Source organism: Elephas maximus, chromosome 19 (assembly GCF_024166365.1).
Source record: "Elephas maximus indicus isolate mEleMax1 chromosome 19, mEleMax1 primary haplotype, whole genome shotgun sequence".
Taxonomy (NCBI): domain Eukaryota; kingdom Metazoa; phylum Chordata; class Mammalia; order Proboscidea; family Elephantidae; genus Elephas; species Elephas maximus.
Window position 1 is genome coordinate 55140760 of NC_064837.1, and position 26919 is coordinate 55167678.

At 49.9% G+C, this 26919-nt stretch overlaps 3 protein-coding genes across 8 annotated transcripts in view; 1 reads left to right on the plus strand and 2 right to left on the minus strand.

Moving 5' to 3' along the window:
* The first annotated feature begins 11213 nt into the window (after positions 1 to 11213).
* Positions 11214 to 26919, plus strand: part of PRR29 (proline rich 29) — a 33254-nt gene continuing 17548 nt past the window's right edge. For 2 of the 4 annotated variants that reach the window (XM_049859505.1, XM_049859507.1), the window contains exons 1-3: positions 11214 to 11552; positions 11821 to 11896; positions 12078 to 12184. In XM_049859505.1, coding sequence (XP_049715462.1) covers positions 11493 to 11552; positions 11821 to 11896; positions 12078 to 12184 — 243 coding nt within the window. In that variant the 5' untranslated portion in view covers positions 11214 to 11492. Of the gene's footprint in view, positions 11553 to 11820; positions 11897 to 12077; positions 12185 to 13714; positions 13939 to 14095; positions 14167 to 14328; positions 16766 to 26919 lie in introns of those variants that run through there. The other 2 variants (XM_049859504.1, XM_049859506.1) reach the window with 2 other exon arrangements.
* LOC126062228 (intercellular adhesion molecule 2-like) lies at positions 15204 to 19410 on the minus strand. Of its 3 annotated transcripts, none has more exons than XM_049859497.1 (4): positions 19132 to 19410; positions 18178 to 18444; positions 16445 to 16765; positions 15204 to 15535 (listed from the first exon to the last, which is right to left on the minus strand). In XM_049859497.1, exons 1-4 carry the CDS (start codon positions 19301 to 19303, stop codon positions 15351 to 15353), a joined length of 945 nt encoding a protein of 314 aa, XP_049715454.1. In that variant the 5' UTR covers positions 19304 to 19410; the 3' UTR covers positions 15204 to 15350. The 3 variants fall into 3 exon arrangements, with proteins under 3 accessions (XP_049715454.1, XP_049715455.1, XP_049715453.1); XM_049859498.1 differs by lacking the exon at positions 15204 to 15535 and adding an exon at positions 15607 to 15626 and having other exon boundaries at positions 19132 to 19386; XM_049859496.1 differs by lacking the exon at positions 15204 to 15535 and having other exon boundaries at positions 15690 to 16765; positions 19132 to 19392.
* LOC126062229 (intercellular adhesion molecule 2-like) overlaps positions 15508 to 26919 on the minus strand; it is a 33915-nt gene continuing 22503 nt past the window's right edge. The window contains exon 5 of the mRNA XM_049859502.1: positions 15508 to 15587. The gene's annotated coding sequence lies outside the window, so the exon portion shown is untranslated. The remainder of the gene's footprint in view (positions 15588 to 26919) is intronic.

The window sequence follows — 26919 nt, forward strand, 5'->3', positions numbered from 1 at the left end:
CACCTACCCCCAGCCCTAGGGCTACCCATGGGCAGGGTGAGGAGGAAGCCTGGGTGCCTGCTACCCGGGTCTCAGGAAAGAGCTCTGCCCCCTACCCAGCCCTGCACCAGAGTCAGCTTCCTGCCCAGAGATCCAGGGCCTTGGCTGCTGTGGACAGAGCACTGGCCACTTACTCACTGTGTGAGCAAGTGACAGGACCCCTTGGAGCCTCAGAGTCCTCCCTGTGAAAGGAGCCAAGGACTGGAAGTCTGTATAAACTGAACCAGTGTTGTTCCTGACTTGCCCTCTGAAGCCTTTTCATTTTGGTTAAATACATCACTCTCCTGGTTTGCTGGAGAGAGCCTTTCCACTCTTTTCTGGAAGTTCCCATCTTTTCCTTCCTCTTGGTTATGCCTACCCCTAACAGCCTTCTATGAAAGCCCCAGGGATCCACCTGCAGCCTGCACCCCTATTATCCACACCTTTTCTCTGTTCTGTGGCCAGAGTTGTCTCCAAGGGCTGGGACCATGTTTAAACCACCTCTGACATCTAACTAGGAGTCTGTGTCCTTGGTATAGAACTTAGGGCTTCCCCTTGGCCAGGGCTGGGGATGGGGTGCAGGACTCAGGCCAGCCTTGAACTGGGGAGGTGACTCCTGAGTCCTGAGCCCCCACCCCATACAGGTTTCCAACCAGGAATGACAAGCAGGGCCAGGCTGGGACAGGCTCACCTATAAGGACCCTGGGTTACCTTCTTCAAACCCTGCTAAAATCCAGTTCAATCCAGTTTGAGCCCCTGCTGAGAATATGCATTTCCACCCCAGATATACTGAATCAGAATCTACATTTTAATAAGATCCCCAGGTGATTCTTACGTGCAATAAAATTTGAGAACCACTGCTCTACTAGTGAAGCCCTGGTGGCGCAGTGGTTAAGATCTACAGCAGCTAAACAAAAGGTCAGCAGTTCGAATCCACCGGCCGCTCCTTGGAAACCCTATGGGGCAGTTCTACTCTGCCCTACAGGGTCGCTATGAGTCAGAATCAACTTGATGGCAACAGGTTTGGTTTCCGTTTGTCTCTACTAATAAGGAGCCCTGGTGGCGCGGTGGTTAAAGCTTTCGGCTGCCAACCAAAAGGTCAGCAGTTCAAAACCACCAGTGACTAGGCGGGAGAAAGATGTGGCAGTCGGCTTCCATAGAGATTTACAGCCTCAGAAACCCTATGGGGTAACCATGAGTCGGAATCGATGGCAGTGGGCTGTTGGGTTAGGCTCTACCTGTGGTTCCCAGAGCTGGTCCCTAACAGCAGCATCAGCATTATCAGGGAGTTTGTTAGATGTGCAAATTCTCAGCGGGGGTTTAAACTGGAACAAACCAGTTCGAAGCCCTGAATCCCAGCTTAATCCCTTGAGAGTTGCTTCACATGCAAGGCATGGGGTGGGGTGGTGGGGAGCCTACAACTGAGGAGACACAGAGCCTGTGTGTGGTCTGGGGGCTCGCCTGTGCTTGCTCATCCTGCCTGACGTAGTAGCTTCCCATGACCCTGGTCATATCTGGGCCTCTGCACTGTCCCACACAGATGATGTGTCTCCCACTACTCCTGTGATGACCACAACTCCCCATACTACTACCACAGAGAATGAGGCCGCCAGCCACTGGGCAGGGGGCTCAGAGATGACCCCAGAAGAATCCGGGGAGTCCCAGAAAACCCTCCCTCTCTGGCCCCACCCCCAGCCCTACAGGCCTGCCTCCAGCCGCTGACATCCCTGGGGTCTCCTTAGTTCAGCTCAGGGTTAAAGGTAGGGGACCAGTCACAGCCTAGGTCACAGAAGGGCAGCAACAATGCACATCTCTGGCTCCATCTCACCCTCCTTCAGCCCCTTCCTCTCTCCAGACTAGCCAGACTGCCCCAATGCTTGTCTCTAGTTACCCTCCCAACCTGGCCCATTGGAAGGGGCTGAATTAAATGGCCTCCAAGGCTCCTTCCTGCTCTAACCTTCCCAGGCTATTAAAAAAAAAAGGGTGGTTTATTTCTGTGGAGGCAACCCTGAAGGGGGCGTTGGGTGAAGGGGGCATGTCTAGGGTCTCTGCCCGAAGGGCCCCCTCCATTCAGTCACGACCTGGCTCCCTGCCCCAACCTCGCGCCCTGGGCAGAGGGGAAGGGCACCTGGTCACACTCGTACTTAACTAGATGGAGGGGGAGGGGGCTCAGGGCATCCCTGGAACAAGATCTCATTCTTGGAAAGCTTCAATGGCCCCCCACCCTTGGGGCTCTCCAGACTGGACTTCCTAATCCTTAGAACATGTCTCCTCTGAGAAGCAACAACTCCCACGCCCCTCTGCTATTCGGACCTATGCACCTCCAAAATGCGTCCCCCCAGCTCTGCTCAGACCAGTCCACCATCTCCATCTGCCCATGGTGCCTACTCTGCCAGCTGGGAGAAGGGCTTCGGTCTGCCCCTGCCCCTCACCCCTGTCCTGGGTCTCTCCAGGGCCCCCTTAGTGCTTGGCCCCATCTTTTTGTCTTCAAGCCCAGTTTCTGGCTCCCTGTCCCCACCCACTATGTGGGGCCACTGCTCTGGCCCCCTCTTCTTCCCAGGGCTCAGTGTTCCCAGCTTCTCCAGGAAAACAGTGGGGCAAGGGGAGGGGCAGAGCCGGGTGGTGGGCAGAGCTGGGCGAAGCCTGAGACATGTCCTCTGCTGGCATCTCGCAGATTCCTGTTTCACCAGAGCAAAGGAGCCGCCCGCCATCCCCCAGCCCTGGCCTCCTGCCGCTCTCCTCCCCCCACACCCCTGCCTACGGAGCCACCGTGAGCAGGCCGAGCCGAGTCACTGTTTTGGCTCCTCCACTCTCCTCTCCTGAAGAAACTGCAGCCCTGGTCCCTGTCCCTTGAGTCACTTCGTGTTTGCCCAGAGCTGAGCCTTAGCCAAGTGGCCCTTTGTGACGAGGGTGAGGACCCTTGCTGAGGGCAGGGACAGATAGCCAGGCAGGGGCAGAGAAAGCAGATGGTGAGACACAGAGAGGCAAGTCTGGGGACAGAGGGTGGGTCGAGGCACAAGGAGATTCGACAGGGGCAGGGGCAGCCGGGCAGCCAGGCAGAGAAGGGCCAGAGCGGGCAGGAGGACAGTGGTGCCCAGAGCAAAGTGGTGACTTCCTCGGAGCCAGGTTGGGGTTGGGGCCAGGGTGCCTTGCTCCTTGGGGCGCCTGGCCCTTCAAGGTGCCTGGCCAGGGTGGGGGTGTGGAGGGGCACAGTACTCACTGTTGGACGGGAGCAGAGCAGTTGCTGACAAGCCCGGAGTGTCTTGCCCACCTCGGGCTGGGGCTGGAACTCTGGGGGACTTGGCCGGGGGGCCGGGCCGACGGGGACAGCTGCTGCCGCTGATGTCACAGGGTCATGAGTGAAACCTGAGGACTGGGCCGATCTTCAGGTGGGAGCCTCGGCTGTCCTTTCCTCGCGGGTGCCCTAGGCTCAGCATGGGACTACTGGGCCTCGTTGTCCCAGGAGCGACAGAACACGACACACTCGCCAGTCACACGTACACACGCATGCACACTCACTGGGCACGCTTATAAGCCCACATGCCAGTTCCTTTCTCTCTCTTTCTATCTGGACAGACTTACACAGGCTCATTCTCACAAGGGAATCTCCTTCCACACATATTCCGAGAAGCAGTCCCCTGACACACACTTACACAGCTGGTACACACGTATGTATGCTCACACGCACTCAGCCACACATGTAAATTACCTTTTATATGCTCACACAAATGCTTCTACTACGTGTTACATCCATTCACACACATGCCTACGGCTCACACACACACACACTTCCACACACACTCTCCGATACTCGCATTTGGGTTCATGTGTGTGTGTATATTTTAATAATTATATACACACACGGCCATATATGCTCATACGCACACTCATGCACAGATGAACACAAATGTCACATGTGGACACAAGAATTTTGTTGAACCTGTCTGTACACACACACCTAGTCGTGCTAGTACAGTCGTGTTTTCAGGCATGTTACTTATATACATACAGTCGCCTGTGCCCATACACACGCTTCGTCCATATAAACACAGTGCCACATATCATGATCACTGGATTTTTATCAAGTGTATTTCTGTTTATATATGAATGCACACACACACACACACACACACGGGTACACACACACACACACGCATACATACCTAACCATACGCACCCTTGACACCACACACATATGCATACATGGATACACATATCACACATACACACCCAGCTGCTCAGCTGGACCTCACAGCAGTCTCCGTGGTTATTTCTCCAACCCCCTGAACCCTACTAGGTAGCTGACTGTCCTCAGATTTAGGGGAAGGGCTGTGGTGGGGGAGGGATGAGGTTGGTTTAGGTCCCCCGCCTTCCACTCAGGGCTGTGGGCTGGGTGACCCCTAGAGGTGCTGTTGTGAAATGCCCCATCTCACAGCTCACCAGAGCCTGCTGCTGAAGAGAGGCAAGAGAATTCCCATGTTCCCAAATCTCCCCGCGTTGCTCCCGCCATTCTCCTGGTAACTGTCAGCCTTGGTGCTGCAATGCTCACCCGTGCCACCATCTCTTTGGGCAGCTCAGAGCTATGGTTGTTGCCTAGTGCCCACCAGGGAGCTGGGCCAGGACACCGCTGCCTTTGAGAAGGGCACAGTGAGGCCAGGAAGCGGTTACCCTTGGGCCTGGGATAGGTCCCATGGCTCCTCTCCTCCCAGCAACTCTGCCAGACTCTGGACACAGGCTCAGTTCTAAGTAAGCATGTCCTGGCCGCCAGGCCTGGCCATGGTTTGAGAAACTCCTGCCTGTGCCATGGCCACTGGTCCCAGTGGGGCCACCTTACCCCCTCAGAAGTATGCTTTCTAAATGTAGGTAAGAGTGTTAACGTTCTTCACATACGGTTTTGTATCCTGTTTTGTCCACCGACATTTCTGGCATTGGCCATAGTCTTGGTTATCCAGTGCTGCTCTAACTGAAATACCACAAACAGATGGCTTTAACAAAGAGAAATTTATTCTCTCCCAGTCTAGTCGGCTACAAGTCCAGCTTCAGGGGAAGGCTTTCTCTGTCTGTTGGTTCTGGAGGGAGGTCCTTGTCATCAGTCTTCCCCTTGTTCTAGAAGCTTCTTAGCTCAAGAACCTTAGGTCCAAAGGACGTGCTCTCCTCCCACGTTGGCTTCTTGGTGGCATGAGATCTCCCATGTCTCTCTGCTTGCTTCGCTCTTTTATATCTCAAAAGAGATTGGTTTGAGATATAATCTAATCTTGTAGACCTCATCAATATAACTGCCAGTAATCCATCTCATTAACGTCACAGCGATAGGATTTACAACACATGGGAAAATACATCAAGTGATAAAAAGGTGGACAATCACGTAATATTGGGAATCATGGCCTAAGTTCACATGTATTTTGGGGGGACATAATTCAATCCACGACATCCATGTAGTTTTATTGGTAATGCAACTCAAGTGCCTCCTTCTTTGCAAGGGTCTGCTTCTAGCATTCAGAGGGAAAGTGGACATTTCCTTCCTTAGTCATCTCCCCAGAGCTGCTCCTTGGAGTCTCTCATCATTCCTGGCCCTGCTGTGATTCCAGCTCACTTAGCTGGTCACTGTCATTTTCCCCTTGACAGGATGCCGCTCCCTGTCTGTGGGCAATGGAGGAGAGCTGGTGGGAGCCAACTGTCCTTCCCATGTATGGTTCTGCCACTTTAATTTCTGTCAGGGCTGCTGCACTTGTTGTATGAGTTGCGTACTTCGTAACTCTGAGCACCAATCACATTTGTAATCATTATAAATTAGTGTATTTAAGTTGATAACTTTCTGGCAGATGGTAGTAAAATGTCTGGAAGAAGGGGCTAGTTTTTCTAGGCTACACAGAGATGTCATTTGGATTAGGGATGGGGCTGATGGGAGAACATTAAGCTGTATGTTACATAGGACTTTTTCCCATAGCCCAAGGGGAAGGAATGCCTCCCCCTGCTGGTAACAGTATTTCTCCTTCATTTGCTCCTACTCTCCTCCAAACTCCTGATTCTGCAAGGTTGCTGATTACAGGACACAGCCCCACCCTAACCACAAGGGTAGACACATGACCCACAGCTGACCAATCCTCTTGGCCACAGTGGTTGGGCCAAAAGCTGGCCTGGTGACTCAGGCTGGACCAATCATAGTCGTTCCTTGGGATTTATATGTACGGAGACAAAAAGAAAGTCTCTAGTCCGGAGCCTCTAAATTTGTCTGAATTAGCTGAAATAAATGTGAAGGTGCCTGTGGCTGTGTCTCCACCTTGTGGAGGAAGTCTGTCTGCTGTAGGAGAGACTGAGAACACCACACAGAGAAAGAGATGAAGGAGAGAGGGACCTGAAGACAACGTTTGTATCCCTGATCTAGTTAAACTACAGACCAGCTCCATCTTTGCCCTTCCCTGTCACATGAGCCGCAAACACCCATTTTCCTTAAGCTACTTTAGGTTTGATTTCAGTTGACAACAAACAGAAGAAGTCTGTGTAATAGAACTGTCTTCAGAAAATCCCACCCTCACCCACAGGAATTGGCCTTAGTCATGCCCTGAGCCCCCTTCCCCACTCCCTGCAGTCCATTTCCCACCAAGTCTGAGTCATTGGATGAGATGATTCCCTGGGAACATTAGCAGGATGGTCCAGTCAGGCTTGTTGACACCCAATATGGGGGCAGGCGGGGCTCGGGAACTCCATCCCACACCAGCGATACGGGATCTGGAAACCCGTTCCCCATCACAGGACATCCCACTGGCGTGATCTCTGTGTTTATAAGCCCCAAAGTACCACCAGGTGCCTGTTGGGCAAAACCACACACGTAGATCTCACAATGGTAACCAGAATTTGCAGAAATAGTGCAGTCAACGCCTGTAAGCAGAAAAATGGAATTTTTTCACGGTTTAATTTTCAAGGTTCCTTCTCTTCACATATCCAGTTAGTTGCCTATGTTATTCTGCAGAATAGTATTCGGTTTCCTTCAAACTTCAAATTCCAGCTCCTTTGACATTTGTGCCTCTTTAGGGTTGGGGCCAGAGAAAAGGGCTCATTGCTGGGTCTTCTCTCCCTGAATGGTGTTCCCTCCACTGTCCCAGAAAGAAACGTTGAAATTTCTCCTCTTATAATGACTTTTTAAAAAATAATATTTTATTGTGTTTTCAGTGACAGTTTGCATAGGAAATTTGTTTCCCATTTGACAATTTCCATAGAGATTGTTCATTGACATTAAATTTTTCACGGTATGTCAACAGTCTCTTCCATTGGGTTCTGATTGTTTTGTTTCCAGTGCCTTAATTTCCCTGCTCCCCTTATCTCCTCATCTTTGCTTTGCAGTAATTGTTGACCTTTTGGTCTCCTACAGATGTTTGTTTTTTTTTACTGAAGCACTGTATTCATGGGTAAGGTAATATCTTTTTTTGTGTGTGCCAATCGGCTATTTTGCTAAAAGGTGACCTCAAGGGATAGTTTCGGAACAAGGTTTAAAGAGTACCTCAGGGCGAGAGTCTCAGGGAGTCCCCTAGCCTCAACTGGTCCAGTAAGTCTGGACTTTTTAAGAATTTGGGCCTTGTTCTGCATTTTTCTCTCATTCTATCAGTGTCCCTCTATTGTGGCCCTGATCAGAATGGTTGGTAGTGGTTGCTCGGCACCATCTAGTTCTTTAGGTCTCAGGGTAGATGAGACTGTGGTTCGCTAGGCTATTATTTCTTCTCTGAGACTTTGGTTTCTTTCTTTCTTTTGTTCCTGGTGAGTAGAGACTAATAGTTGACTCTTAAATGATTGTTCAAAAGCTTTTAAGACCCCAGATGCTATTCTTCTCACTAGCCTGCAGAACATGAACTTTGTGAACTATATTAAACCAATGGACTGAGTTGTTTCATGGGACTAAGGTCCTAAGCCTTCATACCCAGAAAACCAACCTCTCGAGGTGTTTGATTATGTCTAAGAAGTATCTATAACCTCTTATAATGACTCTTAATGAATTCTTAGGAAGGGCTCTTCTCTTTCCATTTCCATCTGAGGAAAAGGAACTCATTTTTCCAGTCCCATTGGTCCCTCCCTCCCCCGCCAGTCCCATTGTTTTTAGTGACTGCACAGTATTCCTTTGAGTGGATTGCCATAATTTCCTTAACCATTTCCCTACTATTGAACATTGGATAATTTTCAGCTCGCAAAAATAACACTGTGATGAACACATTTGAGTATAAACTTTTTCCATGTTATTCCCAGAAATAGATTTACCAAGGCAAAGGGAAGGACTTTTGGTACATGCTGTTTTGGGACACTAAAAAAAAAAAAAAACCCAAAGATGCAAACAAGAGTCCCAACTGAGGAAAAATGAAAAGGAAATAGGTGGAGTGTTTAATGCCTCAAACAAAATAGTAGTAGGCAGGGTAAGTGACCAGAAAGCCAACTCCTCCACTGCGCTGGACTGATGTTAGACCTTCTATAACCAAAGTAGCTCAATCAGGGAAGTGTGTGGCTTTTCATTTTTTCCAAATGGCAAATGTTTCTGTCTCCTTTGACAACACTAACTGAACACCGGAAGCTGGGGATGTGAACCTCCCTTCCCAAAACGTAAATTTCAAGTAGGGTTAACATGCAATGTTATATCTGAGGTTTTGAAATTGTCATCTCTTTCTCCCTGCTTTCCACAGCCACCTCCAGCCTGCTCTGGGCTTCCTTTTAGCAGAATGAGGAGGCAGCCTCCTTGCTGGGCTCTCTGCCACCAACTTTCCCTCAGTTTACCCCATGACGAATTTTCTTAAATGTTTACTTCAGTATTTCACTTCTCTGAACACACATTTATTATAAAGCTATTACAGTGGTTTTTCCCCTAGGAGCTTTCAAGAACCTGGATGAAGGCACGAGGCTGGTGCCTTAGTTTGGATTCCTGAGGGTCCAGGGAAGTGACAGGAAAAGAGAAAAGCCAATGAAGCGTGAGTTCACCAGGAGCCTACCCCAGGGGCAACTGGGATGCCAGCCCACTGGCAATCCTCTGAGGGACTGTGGAGCACATGTCCGAGGTGAGGAGGCTGGGGAGTTCATCCATCAATTCCCATCTCTAATTGGTTCAAGGTTGCTCCGGGGGCGACTTCTAGCCTGTCTCTCCTTGTGGCCAGAAAATGTCTTAAGGAGGGGAGACTAGGGGTGTGTGCAAGTACCATCTGTAGGAGACCCCTGGGAGGCTGGTGGGCATGGGGGGGGGGGGCTCTAACAGCTTCCCTACAGCTGGATATCTCTTTCTCTCTAGAAAGAGATCTATAAATCTACCTATATCTTTCTATATAAACCCACTGCCGATACAGAGATTTTATAATCTATCATCTGTATCTATCTACACACATGGTTTTTAAACAAAAATAGATCTTACCATGCTTACTGATTTTTTTTTCCCCCACTTTACTTTTGAGCCAAGCTATGAGAAGTACTGGAACCAGCAGGAGCTTCTCAAACCACTGGCCAGGCCTGGCCCCCAAGGAGGAGCTTGTGTGGACTGAGACCACAGCCATGGAGCCTGGGCCAGAGCTCAGCAGAGTTGCTGGGATGAGCAGAGCCATCAGGCCCATCCCTGGGGTGAAGGGTGACCACTCCCTAGGCCTTGCTGTGTCCCTTTCAAAGGCAGCATCAATAGATAGATATAGCCTATCCCATAATTGTCAGTGGCTGAATAGTATTTGGCTGGGTGGATACATGACCATCAGATGGTTATTTCTAATTCTTGGTTGATAGAAACAAAGAGTAAGGGACAAGATGAATCCTTCTAAAACATGGCTGTGTACCTGTCACCCCTTCTCTCCTGCTCGAAACCCACCAATAGCACTCATTACCCACATGCTGAAGTCTAAATCCCATCACTTGGCGTTCCAATCTGACCTGTAGTGCCTGGACCACTGAACTTCTACTGCTCCCTGCTGGCTCCTCCACCACAGCAGGGCAGTTTGACCCTGTCCACTCCTGTCTCTGTGCCTATGCTCAAGCTGTGTCCCCAGCGTAGACTGTCCTTACCTTTCCTCACTGCTTCATCCCAGTGGCCCGCTCCCTCAGAAATCCACCCCTCAGAGATGGAGTACTTTCATTTTCATCATCCCTTCTCCTGTGTCACCCATAGGGAACTCTGCATAGTCTTGTAGTTTTGCTCTCTCTTCATGAGTATGTTTTTGCTTCCCAAGAACGCTGGAGCAGTAAGGATACGCTACTGGGTACCACTCTGTGTCTCCAGAGTTCACAACGGTGCCTTGCACATACAGACACTTCCTTAAAAAAAAAAAAAAATTGGGGGGGGGGTCAGGTTTATTGATGGTGATCACAATGGTTGGCTTTGTCTTTCCACATGGAATGAGGGTGGGGATGGAGAGGCGCTCCTTCATGTTCCTCCTGTTTACCTGGGGCCTGTGCCCACAGTGCCTGGGTCTCAGCTTGTTGATGGCTGTTGTAGAGATGAGAAGCGTGAGAACAGCTAATGCACCCGCCACGGGCCTGCTCCTCTGCAGACAGGGACTGATGCACAAAGGGAGAAGGCAGGAATGGTCTTTCCGGTTCTAGACACCAAGACTGCAAGGAAGAGGAGTGAACAGACATGGACGGTGGAGGAAGGGCAGCTCAAGGTGCTAATCCCAGCTTCCTGTCTGGATTTACCTTGACTGCTGCCTAGGGCCTATCTTAGGATGGTCGCAGCTGCTGAAATAGATCTCCCCCTCACCTGTTCTTAGCAGAGAAGACCTTGCTTAGTCCCTGTTCGAAGAGGCATGCTTTAGTAATTTTTCCAACAACGGGGTCGCTGATGCTGAACTCCCCAAGCTCCTTCACCTCTGAAAATCAGTGGCTTCGCCTTGGCCGAGAACAAGGGAGCAAGCAGCTGCCGCGGGAGAACCTAGGGGTCGGTAGCACATTCCTGGCCAGAGCCCCAGCCTCTTCCGTGAAGTTGGCCGGTGCTTCCTGCCTTGGTCGGCTCCAGAAACCACTATTCGGTGCGCAGGACGCCGCTCTGACTCACAGAGCAACAAGATGTACACCCTCAGCCGTCCTCACTCACCTTCCCTGGCCCCCAAGCCTACCCCTTTGCTCCTACGAAATTGTCAGTTCCTGTTTAACTCGTCGTCTGAGCCAATCCGGCTCTGGGTCCTGGAAACCGAGTGTGGGGGTGGGGGCCCGCCTTCCATCCCACGCATGCACGCCATAGAGATGTCCCGCCCCCAAGGCCCGGTGCTGGGGATGAGTGGGGGTGGGAAGGACAGAGAGGCACAAGGCACTAAGTTCCCGCTGCCCTGGCGCGGGGCAGGGGGGCTTGAATTGGACCCCTCGCAGAGACACAGGTTCCTGCTGGGTTTCTCAGGGACCCCACCTCTCCAGAGTCGGAGAGAGGAGGGCGGAGGGAGCCCTAGGCACCAGGGCGGAGCCCGCGCGTGCGTGACAGGAGCCGGCCCCTGCGGCGTCGCCTTGGTTATGCTGACCTGCTGACGCCCGCCATGGCGGCTCCGGCGGGAGGGAACTGGGGCTTCCCGCCCTCACAGAGCGCAGCCCCGACGGTGAGGGCTGGGCCGGGGAGCAGAGCCGGCGTTACCTGAGGCCTGGGGGAGGGAGTGGCGGGCTTGGGGGGCGGAGGGGCCGAACCTCGGAGGCGGGGGGGGGGGTGAGGAAATCGACCCCAATCCAAGAGGAAGAGATTTGAGCAGGAGGGGATGCGTGGAGAACGCGGCACGGGCAGGGTTAGGGGTGCAACCCGCAGGGGTGGGGCTAGAGCCCGCGACGCACTCCTATCCCTTTTCCTCCTGGCCTGTCTCCCCCGTCCTCTAGCCCTGGGTGACCGGCCTGCAGGCCCTTCCGTGGGTCGTCCTGTCTCAGCCCCCGCAGGCGGGCCGTGTGATGGAAGGTGAGACTCCAGGGTCATCCCTCGCCGCCTCCCCACCTCCGCCTTGCACCTTATCTGGGCTCCCCTGCACCGCCCCTACTACCCAGCGCCCAGGGCTGGGAGTCTGGGAAGAGCTCTGGGCTAGGGGCGGGGACACAGGTACGGAAGGCCCGGCGCGGACTTGCTGAACTGCTGCCCCCAGAGCTGCTGGAGCTAATGATGCTGCAGAACGCGCAGATGCACCAGGTGCTGCTCAGTCGCCTGGTGGCTGGGGCGCTGACCCCTGAGCCGACCGCCAGCAGCTCGGAGGTACGGGGGCCGAAGCATGGAGAGCTACCGGGGTCATCTGGGGCCGGCTCGCCCTCCTGGGGAAAAGAAGTGGGTGGCAGAGGAGTGGGGAAGCCAGCACACACCAGTCTGGCTGGGTGTGTTTGGCATCTATTGTGTGCCAGGCCCTTTGTCAGCCTCCACGGGGGTCCCCAAATCCAGACGACCTAGGCTTTTTTTAAGGAAGTCTCCCTGCAGTGCATCCCCCCACTGGAGTGCAGGCCCCACTGTACCCTGGTGCCTGACACGGTAGGTGACATTTACTGGGGGCTCAATAGATACTTGCTGACAAGACAGTGGATATCTATGAGTACAAGCCAGCATTAGCTGTGACTACACATGGAGGTTCAGAGTGTGAGCCCACACTTGGTTGGGGATGAGGAACGAGGAGAAGCAGGTGGCATTGAGCCAGCCCTTCAAAGCCTGGATGTGCCCACTATCCAGGGTCACAGGGGCAGAGTCAGGAGACAGATGAAGGAATGAACTCCTGGGTGTGCCTCAAAGGCTGAGCTTAATTTTACCACCAGTGGTCACCCTGAAGATTTGTGAGCAGGGAAGTGGAGGAAAGGAGCGAGCAGAGGCTAGGGAAGTTTCTGGAAGGCGGTGCCTCGGGAGTGCCTCTTAACTGGAGAAGGAACCCTATCAGGGACCATTTGGGAGGTGACATGGTCAGAGAAGGAGGAATGAATGAAGAGCTGAGGTTGGCACTAGTGCCTGGGAGGGAGGACAGGGGCTGCTGGCCAAGGCTGACAGGTCAGGAGAAGCTCAGGCAGGGTGGAAAGAGGAGGTGGGTCAGCCCGAAGGAAGTGGAGAGGCTTTCAAGGAGAGGCTGGGGTCCAGCAGAGGAAGACGCTGAGGAGCTGCTGTTGCTGTCTGTCCCCCGCTCCAGGGGTGGATTAACCAGTAAGCAGGGTACACATGGGTTTACTTGTGTTTACTTACTAATCTGTAGTGCACTATTTCACACGTGGGGAAACCCATGTGAAATCATGCACCACAGATTAGAAACTAAGCACAAGTAAGCCTGTGTGTACTTTGCTTATTGGGTAATCCGTTCCTGCGGGTCCCACCCCATCCCCATCCCAAATGTAACACTGTGGACAGAGGTGTCATGCCTCCCCACCCTCAGGGCCTCAGGGGCCCTTAGGGCGAGCACCATCTCAGTGATAAGCATGGGTGGGGGCAGGGGCTAGGATGAGGCCGGGTGCACCGGGTGGACCCAGCCCAGCTCTGGGGTCACAACTGGATTCTTCAGTCCCTGCTCTACCATTTACTAGCTAGGTGACCTTAGACAAGTAGTTCAACCTCTTTGAGCCTCAGTTTCCCCATCTGCAAAATAAGGAATAAATGTCTACACAGTGCCTTGCTCACAGGTGGGAGATGCTCAATAAACAGTAGCCGTGATTACAGTGTGGATCTGAAGAAATCGTTTAAGGGAACCGAGGGGTGGGGGAGGGAGAGCCTGATCCTGTGTCATCATCTTCGCACCTCCCCCTTTCCCACAATCCCCAGGTCTACCTGGAGAGTCACCAGGAGCCTGAGGAGGAGGAAGAGCTGGAGATCCAGGAGGAAGGGCCTCTGGTGGTCCACCACCACTACTTGCCCTGCCCGCTGCCCACCCTGGGCCCTCTGCTGCCCTGGCCAGCCCCTCTCCTACCCCCTCCCTCATGGCAGTCCCACCTGCAGGCCACCCCCAGGATTCAGCCCCGTACTCCTGCCCCCAGGAAGAGGGAGGCGTAAGTGAGCCTGGGGTCTGTATGCTGCCAGGGCCCTGCTCTGGGGTGGGGCTGGAAGAGCTCATCAGGGTTTGGGGGTGGGTGGAGATGCTCATGGATGAAACCCCCGAGGCCACCCCTGGACCTCTGATAGGGTCCTTCATCTCCCCCATCACAGGAGAGCTGTGCCCCCGCCCCCACCCCCCAGCGCCACTGGGACTGTGGGTGTAGATGTGCTCCCGGCTTCAGGTAGGGGACCGGGTGGGTAGGCGGTGGGGTGCAGGCCTAGAGTGGATCACGAGACCAGAGAGGCCAGATGCCATGGCGGTGGGGCAGGGGGAAGTGCCTACCTCACCATGGGGTCCACTGAGGCAGGAGGGAGAAAAGGTGAGGGTGCTGTGTCTCCTCCAGATTACTATGACGCTGAGAGCCTGCCATGAGGATGGATGCTGGCTCTGGACCTGTGCCAGCTTCGTCAGAGGGTGGAAGCCACCCAGGGCCCCCTATGTGCCTGTGGCCTGTGCTTCCGCCCTGAACCCACCCGCCCTTTCTTCCGGTGAATCAGTCCCCTCTCCACCTCACTGCGATCCTTAGCAGACTGACCTTGGCTCTGGGGTGAGAGCCTTCTAGACCACCACCCAGGGCCTGGCAGCCACACGAAAGCCCAACTCTGCCCCACTAGTTCCTGTCTAGAAGAGGGGAAGCCTGGGAACCAGTGCCCTACCCTTAGTTTCGTTCCTTACCCCACGCTCTGCGCTGACAAAGCTCAGGGTCTCCTGTTGGCCTAAGAATGGGAGGGGGGCAGGGTACCACTTCTGTTTTCCACAGCTTTTGAAGGCCTAGAGTGATGGGTAGAGGGGCTCATAGCAAGTGGGGAGAAGCCTGGCTGGGGATGGCCCTGGGGCTGAGCCAGCTCCCTTGGCGCCCTGCCCCCACCCCAGGAAGTTGGTATTGTTGGCAGAGCAGAGAGCTCAGAGCTATGTCCTACTCCAACCTAGAGTGCCTGAGGTCCTGGAAGCTGAGTGGGAACAGAGCAGCTCTCTGCCCCATCGGGCCAGGGTGCCTTTCCCCCACCCTCCCTCAGGGAAAAGAGTCACTCAGGGCTAAATGGGTGGGGAGGGCTCTGGTGCCTGTGCTGGACAACAGGGGGCCTCCCCAGAGCCTGGGCTGACTGAGGCTCTGGTAGAGCCCCTGTGAAGGAAGGGGTGGGAGGAAAGCCGAGGGAGATAAATCCACCCCTACTGGTATTGGGTATTATCCCAGAATAAGACATTGAGGGCACACAATTAAGTCCAGGTGTTAGTATTCAGACTAGGAAAAGAAATGTCCCCAAAGTTGCTGTTAGTCATGCATTTCTTCAGCCAGGGCTGGCCACAACCCTTAGGAAGCGCACTGAGGTCCAGAGGCCACCACCATGGCCATGGCCCTGCCACTCATGCTGGCGGTGTCCGGTAGGCCCTTTGCAGCCTTTGCCAGGCTTCTTGTACCCCATAGACACCTGTCCTCTTCTGGCGCTGGTGCTGGTTGAAGGCAAAGCACAGCAGGACAGATGTCACAAACAGGAACAGCAGCACTGACACGACCGTGATGATGATGACCATCTGGTTCTGTTCAAGGCCTGGGGAGGAGGGAGCAGTAGCCTTAGAAGTCTCTGGTCCCAGGAGATCAGCCTGTCCCCAACCCGCCCACTCATCCATGCTGCAATCACCCTGTGTACAGAGAGGAACGGTGCATGATGTCTGCCCCAAAAGTATCATCTAGAAGAGTGTGCTGGGGTCAGGACCACCAGCCAGGCCTCTGTCAGACTGTGAGGACAGATGTGTACCTGTCGCCAGCCCTGGGGCTAGCATGTGGTTACTGGACACCATGGCCTGGAGGGTGGTGTGATCCAGACCAAGTCTTCCTTGGGCAGAGCTGAGTGAGTTTCATGCCAAGTCCCCCAAAGACAGCAAGCAACTCAGCTGCCCAGAATCACAGGACAGCAGAGTTACAGGGGACCTTGGAAGTTAGCCGGGCCAACTCATTGTCAAGAGGAGCCAAGGCCAGAACGAGGAGAATGACTTGGTCAAGGTCTAATTAGCAGTTGTCACAGAGTCAACTTTGGCTCAGGACGACCCCACGTGTGCTACAGTAGAGCTGCGCTCCACAGGGTTTTCAGTGGCTGAGTTTTTGGAAGTAGGCGTTTCTTCTGAGATGCCACTGGATGGACTTGAACTTCGAACCTTTTGGTTAACAGCTGAGCATCTTAACTGCACTACCCAGGGACTCTTGGTCGAGTTCACCCAGCTTGGTAAAGGCCAAGCAACTAGTCTAGCTCTCCTAGAATTGCTTGGCCTCTGGAACAGCCAGGGTCCAAGTTGGGGAGTTGGGAGAGAGCTTCGGGGAACAGGAAGAGGAAGGGAAAGCTCTGGAGTTAAATGTGGAGATGCTGGTTTCTGCCTCCCGAGCCAGCAGAGAGCAGGGCAGGGATTTTCCCCTAAAGGGCTGGGAGTGGTTGCCCTCTCCAGGCCCCTTGGCTCCCACTCACCATAGACCTCCAATGCCTGGGGCTCCGAGACACTGCTAATGATGCCGCCGCCGAGAGAGCGCAGGTCCAGCTCCGCCCGGCACAAGAAGTTGTGGTGGCCGTCCTCCCAGTGAGCTGTGACATTCCGTATGGCTACGGCTTCTTCGGGGGCAGCTGTTGCCTGCTCAAAGGTCTGGTTGTGCAGCATTTCATTGCCACGGAGCAGGGTGAGGGTAAGACTCCTGAGGGGTGCCACAGTGGGCACCTTGCACTCAATGATGAAGGATTGCCCCATGGCCACCCGGGTGGGCCGCAGCTTCAGCATCACCTGCTTTGGAGGGTCTGTGGGGAGAAATGAAGGGAGTCAGGTCAGGGTTGGGGTGCAGTCCCAGCAACCCCCGCGAGACCAGGGCCAGCCCTGCCACCGGGGCATTCTCTGATCCCTGGCTGGACTTGGTGGAAGGAAGAGGGCTGGGGCCTGTCTGCTCTGCAGTGCAGGGAAAGGAAGAAGGAAGCAGTGCAGGTAAAGAATATACTTGATGGTGGCTTTTCTGACATAATGGCTTCGGGAATGAACAAAACGGAGGTGCTCAGGCATCTACAAAGAGAAGGTCCAGAAATTGTACAGCCAACTGGGAAGATATGAAAGTTTGGATCTGTCTCCCTCCCCTCGAGGAATTAAATAGAATGTTCAAAAATGAAACAATTGAGTAATTATGTTGAGAAAGACTTGGAGGGAAGAGCTGCTGGAATTAGTAGGTGAATGGTGAAGTTTTTCACTCAAGACGCGGGGGCTGGAGTTAGACCGGTCATTGTTTCACAAGATCGGGTTCATAACTGCCATGATTCCTTATTAAATAGGGCACCTGGTGGTACTGTGGATTCCTTTTTGAACTAGAATACTCTGCCTCCACTCACCCCCCTGCCCCCACCCCAGGATAATATGTTAGATTTAGGACATCTTTCTCTTCATCTGATCTACTGATGTTGGAATGGGGAGGACCCAAGTGATACCCTTAGTGCCAAGATAATTGAGAGAATCCTGGCCTTATCTGGAGGGTTTTCAGGGGTCACGGGTGGGTGCGTGTGTGACAGTCACACGTTTCCCAAGGGCCCACAAGGGGAAGATAAAAATACCGGGTGAGACCTCAGCTGCTTTGGGGTAAGGGGCCATTGAAGGGCTGGCCCAGCTGTCTGGATGATGCCCCACTGCTGGGGTGGGTGGCCTGGGCTGCTCTGTTGATGGAGCTGGTACTGATCTGGGAGGAGACTGTGAACACTGTGTTGGGGAACAACGTTTCAATTTGTGTACATCTTGGTTAGACCCTGGTGGTATCGTGAGTGGTTAAGAGCTATGGCTGCTAACCAAAAGGTGGCAGTTTGAATCCACCAGGAACTCTGTGGAAACCCTGTGGGGCAGTTCTACTCTGTCCTGTAGGGTTGCTATGAGTCAGAATCGACCTGACAGCAACAGGTTTGGTTTTGGTTTGGATTAGATTGTCCTCCTCTGAGCAAGACTCAAGTGTCGGTGGCCTGCTCCTGAGATGCCAGCAGGCTCAGGGACGCCCGTAAAGAGTGTGAGCAGACTCTGAGCCACCTTGTCTGGGTCCTACTCCTTGTCACCCTGGGAGCTCAGGGAGGCCAGGGCCATGAGGACAGTGCCCAGGGGCAGTGACAGAGAGCAGCTTTGCCTACATTCAATAGACAAGATTCTGCCCTGTGGCAGAGGAGGACCCCAGAGTGCAGCCACTCACGATACACGCTGACAGTGGCATTCTTGGACAGCTGCTTCTCTGAGCAGATGAAGTAGCATTCGAGGCCTGTGTCCTGGGAGATGTTTGAGACCAAGAACCGCTTCCACTGAGGCTGATCATCCAGTACAGTCTTGGTTAGGCTGGTCTCCAGACCCCCCAATTGTGGCTGGGAACAGTCTGTGCTGCAGTTGACCTCCAAGGACCCATTGGGCTCAGCCACCACCTGCTCTGGTGACATGTATACGACAAATGCTTCCTCACCAGACCCTGGAAGACCAAAAACACTGGTCAGTGTCCGCCTGGCAAGGTGTGCCTGCTGTCCTGCTCAGTGGAGCTGCGCATAGCTGGCGCTCTGGATCAAGGGTCAGGGGCCCAAGAAGAAACCCCAGGGTTGGCCCACCCTGTTCAGGCCTTGCCATCCCATGTCTAGACAGAGGGAGTCGCCTCCCAGGGCATGATGGAGGTTTCCTTCACATGCCTGGAGGCCCAGTGGAAAAGAGGTTTCATTTTCGATTTGTCCACAGCCAGCAGGGCAGTGCCCTCTGCTGCCCCCTCTTGTCCCCTAGGCCGTGTGTGACAGCCAGATAGGGGTCTGTCCTCACCTTTCCCTGAACCCCAATGTCCCTTCACTTCCTGAGACCCCACCCAGCCCACAATTCAGCCTCAACCTGCCACATCCGTACGCCACAAAACTACAGGCCTGTCCAGCCTGGTATCCAAAAGGCCACGACCTCCCACATGCTATACAGGCCTGTGGGAAGAGGAAGCCAGGCTGGCCCAGCGTCCTGTACCCATGGCGTCACAGCCTTTGTGTACAAAGCCTGAGTGACTTTGAAGCTGAGACCCCTGGTCCCAACTCAAGGCTATGGGAGTGGGGCAGCCCCATTGAGCCCCTGTCCACCCCAACTTCTGGGCTGGCATGTGCCGCGTCAGGAACCCCAGGCACCCACTCACCTGGGCAGCAGAGCAGGGTGAGAAGGACTATGGGCAGGCCCCAGTACCTAAAGGGGGACATTTCGGGAGGCCTTTGCGGTCTCACAGGGAACAGCCGATGGCGGTCCAGGGAGAGACCCAGGGCGTAGATCAGGAGTGGCTTCTGGGAGCTGTAGCCCCAAATCTCTAGCATTCTTCAAGCTGATGAGCACATTTCCTCTCATTATCTGAGCGGTCTTCAGAAGCCAAGTGCACCAGCTGCCTCCCAGCACTCCAGGCCACTGAGAATTCGAGCAGAGGAAGCTGGGGAGGAGCAGATAAGCAACAGAATACAGTTCCTTCCGGCATGCCCCCTGAGCAGAAGGCGGGGTGAGTGACAGGGCACGTGTCTGTCAAGCATGTGTATGTGTGCATGATGTATGCGCACACAGGTCTCAGGGGCATCGTGTGTGCCTTTGTGCGTGCATGTAGGAGAAGGAAACCTTCAACCTCAGGTCCGGGGACCCCCCCATCCCACAGGACACATGTTTGGAGTTACCTCCAGGCGTAGAATATCTGAGGTCAGGGCTTGATCATAGCTAGGGTGCAGAGGCAGGAAACCTAGACAAGAAATGAGATTCTCCAGCTAAATGCCCAGCACAATGCAACATAAGCATCCAACTGTAGATCATCAGGGAAAAGGAGCTAACCAAAAACCAAACCCATTGCCTTCAAGCTGATTCTGACTCAGTGACCCGATAGGACAGAGAACAAGTGCCCAATAGGGTTTCCAAGGCTGTAATCTTTACAGAAGCTGACTGCCACATCTTTTCTCCCAGGCACTGGCTGGTGGGTTTGAACTGCTGACTTTCCGGTTAGCAGCAGAGTGCTTAACTGCTGTGCCACCGGGGTCCCTTTTGTTAGGCAAAAGAAGGGACTATTTAATCAATGATTCTGGATCTATTGTTTATCATATGGGAAAAAAGGGAAAAACGTACCCCTACCTCACACCAAACGTAGAAATCAATTCCATCTAGGCTAAAGATTTATTTGTGAAATTAAAAAAAAAAAAAAACCTTTAGAAGAAAATATGGGAGAGTATTTTTATGTCTGTAGGGTGGGGAAGAATTTCTTACGTAAGACTCCAAAATCACCATAAATGAAATAAACAATTGATAACTTTGGCTCCATTAAAGACATCAATATTTCAAAGAAAAGGAAACATGCCTGAACAAGTGAAAAGATGCTTAAATCCATAATAGGAAAATTCAAATTGAAAATACAATGGGATACCACTTTATAACTACTAGATTGGCAAAAGTTAGGAATTCTGACAAGACCAGTTTTTAGAGAGGTTGTATGTCAATAGGAGCTTCTTTTTTTTATAACCAGATGTTACTATTTATTGAGATCTTATGACCAGCTACTATTTGCCATACATGCATTCTCATGACAACTCAGTGAGGTATATACAATTACTCCCATTTTATAGACGATAAAACTGAGACACAGAGAATTTAACTTTCTCAAAGTCACAGTTTTTTTAAAAAAAAATTGTGCTTTAAGTGAAAGTTTACAAATCAAGTCAGTCTCTCACACAAAAACTTAGCACACCTTGTAGCACACCTTGCTACGTACTCGCAATTGCTCTCCCCCTAATGAGACAGCCTGCTCCCTCCCTCCAGTCTCTCTTTTCCTGTCCATTTCGCCAGCTTCTAATCCCCTCTACCCTCTCATCTCCCTTCCAGGGAGGAGATGCCAACATGGTCTCAAGCGTCCACCTGATCCAAGAAACTCACTCCTCACCAGCATCCTTCTCCATCCCTTTGTCCAGTCCAATCCCTGTCTAAAGAGATAGCCTTGGGAATCGTTCCTGTCCTGGGCCAACAGAAGGTCTGGGGACCATGACCAGGAGGGTCCTTCTAGTCTCAGTCAGGCCATTAACTCTGGTCTTTTTACAAGAATTTGGGGTCTGCATCCCCCTGCTTTCCTGCTCCCTCAGGGGTTCTCTATTGTGTTACCCGTAAGGGCAGTCATTGGTTGTAGCCAGGCACCATCTAGTTCTTCTGGTCTCAGGCTGATGTAGTCTCTGGTTTTTGTGGCCCTTTCTGTCTCTTGGGCTCGTAATTGCCTTGTGTCCTTGGTGTTCTTCATTCTCCTTTGATCCAGGTGGGTTAAGACCAATTGATGCATCTCAGATGGCTGCTTGCTAGCGTTTAAGACCCCAGATGCCACTCTCCAAAGTGGGTTGCAGAATGTTTTCTTAATAGATTTTATTATGCCAATTGACTTAGATGTCCCCTGAAACCATGGTCCCCAAACTCCTGCCCCTGCTACGCTGGCCTTCGAAGCATTCAGTTTATTCAAGAAACTTCTTTGCTTTTGGTTTAGTCCAGTTGTGCTGACCTTGCCTGTATTGTGTTGTCTTTCCCGTCACCTAAAGTAGTTCTTATCTACTATCTAATTAGTGAATACCCCTCTCCCACCCTTCCTCAGTCTCCTACCCTCCCTCCCTCCCCCGTCTCGTAACCACAAAAGAATGTTTTCTTCTCAGTTTAAACTATTTCTCCAGTTATTATAATACTGGTCTTATATAATATTTGCCCTTTTGCAAGTGATTAATTGCACTGAGCATAATGCCTTCCAGATTCTTCCATGTTATGAAATGTTTCACAGATTCATCACTGTTATTTATCAATATGTAGTATTCTATTGTGTGAATATACCATAATTTATCCATTCATGTGTTGACGGACACCTTGGTTGCTTCCATCTCTTTGCCGTTGTAAACAGTGCTGCAGTGAACATGGGTGTGCATATATCTGTTCATGTAAAGGCTCTTATTTCTCTAGGACATATTCCAAGGAGTGGGATTGCTGGATCATATGGTATTCTATTTCTAGCTTTTTAAGGAAGCGCCAAATCGATTTCCAAAGTGGTTGTACCATTTGACATTCCCACCAGCAGTGTAGAAGTGTTCCAATCTCTCCACAGCCTCTCCAACATTTATTATTTTGTATTTTTTGGATTAATGCCAGCCTTGTTGGAGTGAGATGAAGTCTCATTGTAGTTTTGATTTGCATTTCTCTAATGGCTAATGATCGTGAGCATTTCCTCATGTATCTCTTAGCTACCGGAATGTCTTCTTTAGTGAAGTGTCTGTTCATATCTTTTGTCCATTTTTAAATTGGGTTATTTGTCTTTTTGTAGTTGAGTCTTTGCAGTATCATGTAGATTTTAGAGATCAGGCACTGATTGGAAATTTCATAGCCAAAAAGTTTTTCCCATTCTGTAGGTCATCTTTTTACTCTTTTGGTGAAATCTTTGGATGAGGATAGGTGTTTGATTTTTAGGAGCTCCCAGTTATCTAGTTTTTCTTCGGCGTTGTTAGTAATGTTTTGTATACTGTTTATGCCATGTATTAGGGCTCCTAACGTTGTCCCCATTTTTTCTTCCATGATCTTTATCATTTTAGATTTTATATTTAGGTCTTTGATTCATTTTGAGCTCCTTTTTGTGCATGGAGTGAGGCATGGGTCTTGTTTTCATTTTTTTGCAGGTGGATATCCAGTTATGCCAGCACCATTTGTTAAAAAGACTGTCTTTTCCCTATTTAACTGCTTTGGGGCCTTTGTGAAATATCAACTGCTTCATGGATGGATTTACGTCTGGATTCTTAATTCTGTTCCATTGGTCTATGTATCTGTTGTCGTACCAGTACCAGGCTGTTTTGACTACTGTAGTGGTATAATAGGTTTTAATATGAGGTAGAGTAAGACCTCCCACTTTGCTCTTCTTTTTCAGTAATGCTTTACTTCTCCGGGGCCTCTTTCCCTTCCATATGGCATTGGTGATTTGTTTCTCCTGCTCGTTAAAAAATGTCATTGGAATTTGGATCAGAATTGCATTAAATCTGTAGATCGCTTTTGGTAGAATAGACATTTTTATAATGTTAAGTCTTCCTATCCAAGAGCAAGGTATGTTTTTCCACTTACGTAGGTCTTTTTTGGTTTCTTGCAGAAGTGTATTGTAGTTTTCTTTGTATAAGTCTTTTACATCTCTGGTAAGATTTATTTTTAAGTATTTTATCTTCTTGGGGGCTAGTGTAAATGGTATTGATTTCCTCTTTGATGTTCTTTTTGTTGGTGTAGAGGAATCCAACTTATTTTTGTATGTTTATCTTGTATGCCGATACTCTGCCGAACTCTTCTATTAGTTTCAGTAGTTTTCTTGAGGATACCTTAGGGTTTTCTGTGTATAAGATCATGCCTTCTGCAAATAGAGATACTTTTACTCCTTCCTTGCCAATCTGGATGCCTTTTATTTCATTATCTAGCCTAATTACTCTGGCTAGGACCTCTAGCACAATGTTGAATAAGAGTGGTGATAAAGGGCATCCTTGTCTGGTTCCCATTCTCAAGGGGAATGCTTTCAGGCTCTCTCGATTAAGGATGATGTTGGCTATTGGCTTTGTATAAATGCTCTTTATTATGTTGAGGAATTTTCCTTCTATTACTATTTTACTGAGAGTTTTTATCATGAATGAGTGTTGACCTTTGTCAAATGCCTTTTCTGCAACAATTGATAAAATCATGTGATTCTTGTCTTTTGTTTTATTTATATGATGGATTACGTTAATTGTTTTTCTAATGTTGAACCATCCCTGCATACCTGGTATGAATCCCACTTGGTCATGGTGAATTATGTTTTTGATATGTTGTTGAATTCTATTGGCTAGAATTTTGTTGAGGATTTTTGCATCTAAGTTCATGAGGGATGTGAGTCTGTAATTTTCTTTTTTTGTGGTGTCTTTACCTGGTTTTGATATCAGGGATATGCTGGCTTCATAGAATGAGCTTGGGAGTATTCCGTCCTTTTCTGTGGTCTGAAATACCTTCAGTAGTAGTGGTGTTACCTCTTCTCTGAAAGTTTGGTAGAACTCTGCGGTGAAGCCGTCAGACCAGGGCTTTTTTTTTGGTTGGGAGTTTTTTGATTACCTTTTCAATTTCTTCTTTTGTTATGGGTCTATTTAGTTGTTCTGCCTCTGTTTGTGTTAGTTTAGGTAGGTAGTGTGTTTCTAGGAATTCATCCATTTCTTCTAGGTTTTCAAATTTTGAAGTCACAGCTTTAGTGAGTGGCACAACCTGATAAATTGATTTGGTAATCCCAACTCTGGAAATCTATAAGTATTCCAAAAATACTTTCCAGAGGCAAAAGTAACTCAAGTTAGCTATCAGAACCCTCTGTGAAACACTCGTCTCTGGAAAGCATTAAGCTCCATTGTAAGTGAAAACAGCTGACTTGTCTATACTGTCCTATAGTTAACATCTGTCAGTCCTCCCAGAGCCTTCTCATTGTTTTGGAAAAAACTGAATTTCTTGATCTGCAAAGCTTAGGCTCAGACTCTAGTTATATTCCTGACCCACCCAACGTCAAGTTCTCCTGACACAAACTGTCAAATACCCTGCAAGGCGGCTGCATCTTGGCTTCTCCCACTGGAACCTTGGAGGTGCTGCCTGGTGACTTAGAAAGTCCCCAGTTTCCTTCCTTTAATACCCCTTGGAAATATAAATATATAAATATATAATCTCAGGGCAGATCCCACAGGTTTTCAAATGAAAGAGACATGTAGAAAGTTCCAGGCATGGTGTTTTCCGTCTGAATCTGTCTCATCCATAAGGGGAAAGAGAAGCCTTAAGCTGCCTCATTCAATATCTTCCTCTGATAGAAGGCAAGCATGATTTTGAAATATATGGGATCAATTTTAAATTTTGTTCCTTCTTTTATTCTTGGCCTAGAGTGGAAGTGAAGAATGAGGAAGCAGGACATAGCCAGTATGTACTCTCTCTTATTTTTATTACTTCAGGATTATCTCAGGTCATTTACGTTTTTTAAAAAATTTTGTTGTGCTTTAAGTGAAAGTTTACAAATAAGTTGGAATGTCATACAAAAATTTATAAACACCTTGGCACATACCCCTAATTGCTGGCCCCCTAATGAGACAGCACACTCCTTCCCTCCTCTATTTCTTTTTGTGTCCATTTGGCCAGGTTCTGACCCTCTCTTACCTCTCATCACCCCTTCAGACAGGAGATGCCAACATAGTCTCATGTGTCTATTTGAATAGGAGCTCTTTTAATTGCTGGTGAGAGTGTAATTGGTTCTCTGGGCAATAATTAGGCATTATCTCCTAAAGCTGGATGTTCTTTTACTCTATAGCCCACAATTCCCCTCTTAGATATATGCTTTAGAGAAACTTGCACCAAGAACCAAGAGCTGTGTCCTGTCTTTACCTCTTACTATGTGTGTAACCTTGGAGTCTTGGATGGTGCAAACGGTTAATGCGCTCAGCTGCTCACTGAAAGATTGGAGGTTCAAGTCTACGCAGGGGCACCTTGGAAGGAAGGCCTGGCAATCTACTTCTGAAAAATCAACTATAAGTAAACCCTATGGAGCACAGTTCTACTCTGACGCACATGAGGTGGCCAGGAGTCAGAGTCAAATTGATAATCGTTTCTTTTTTTTTACCTGTTTAACCCTGGGCATGTCACTTAGCGTCTCTGTGCCTCAGTTTTCTCTTCTGTAAAATGGAATTAATAATAGAACCTTCCTTTTAGGGTTGTTGTGTGGATTAAATGAATGAACATTTTCAAGTGCTTAGAATGTTAACTGTTTCATAAAATAAAAGTAAATAGGCACGTGTATGTGATGTTGTTGTTGTTATTTGCCATTGAGTCAATTTTTGACTAACAGTGACCACATATACACAGTCGAACTGCCCCATAGGGTTTCTAGGCTATAATCTTTACCTCTATGCTGAGCAAATAATTGGAGAAGCTGGACTATACGTATGCTGAACAAATAATCCAAGAAACTGAACTGTATGAATAAGAATGTAGCATTGGGATTGGAGGAAGGCTCATTAACAACCTCAGATAGGCAGATGACGGAACCTTGCTTTAGGAAAATGAAGAGGATTTAAAGCACTTACTGGTGAAGAGCAAAGACCACAGCCTTCAGTAAGGATTACATCTCAACATAATGAAAACAAAAATCCTCACAACTGGACCAATTTACAACATCATGATAAATGGAGAAAAGACTGAAGTTGTCAAGGATTTCATTTTACTTGGGTGCACAATCAACACCCTTGGAAGCAGCAGTCAAGAAATCAAATGATGCATTACGTGGGCAAATCTGCTGCAAAAGACTACTTTAAAGTGTTAAAAAGCAAAGATGTCACTTTAAGGACTAAGGTGAGTGTCATCCAAGCCATGGTGTTTTTAGTTGCATGATATATGCATGAGAAAACTGCACAATGAATAAGGAAGACTGAAGAAGAGTTGATGCCTTTGCATTATGGTGTTGGCAAAGAATATCGAATATACCATGGACTACCAGAAAAATGAACAAATCTGTCTTGGAAGAAGTTCAGTCGGAATGCTCCTTAGAAGTGAAGATGGCAATGCTTTGTCTCACATACTTTGGACATGTTATCAGGAGGGACCAGTCCCTGGAGAAGGACATTATGCTTGGTAAAGTAGAGGGTCAGTGTCACGGATTGAATTGTGTCCCCCCAAAATATCTGTCAACTTGGCTAGGTCATGATTCCCAGTATTGTATGATTGTCCACCATTTTGTCATCTGATGTGATTTCCCTATGTGTTGTAAATTCTGTCTCCATGATGTTGATGAGAGGGGATTAGTGGCAGTTATGTAAACTCAGTCTACAAGATTAATCTACAATTTCAGCCAATCTCTTTTGAGATATAAAAGAGAGAAGCAAGTGGAGAGACATGGTGACCTCATACCACCAAGAAACAAGAGCCA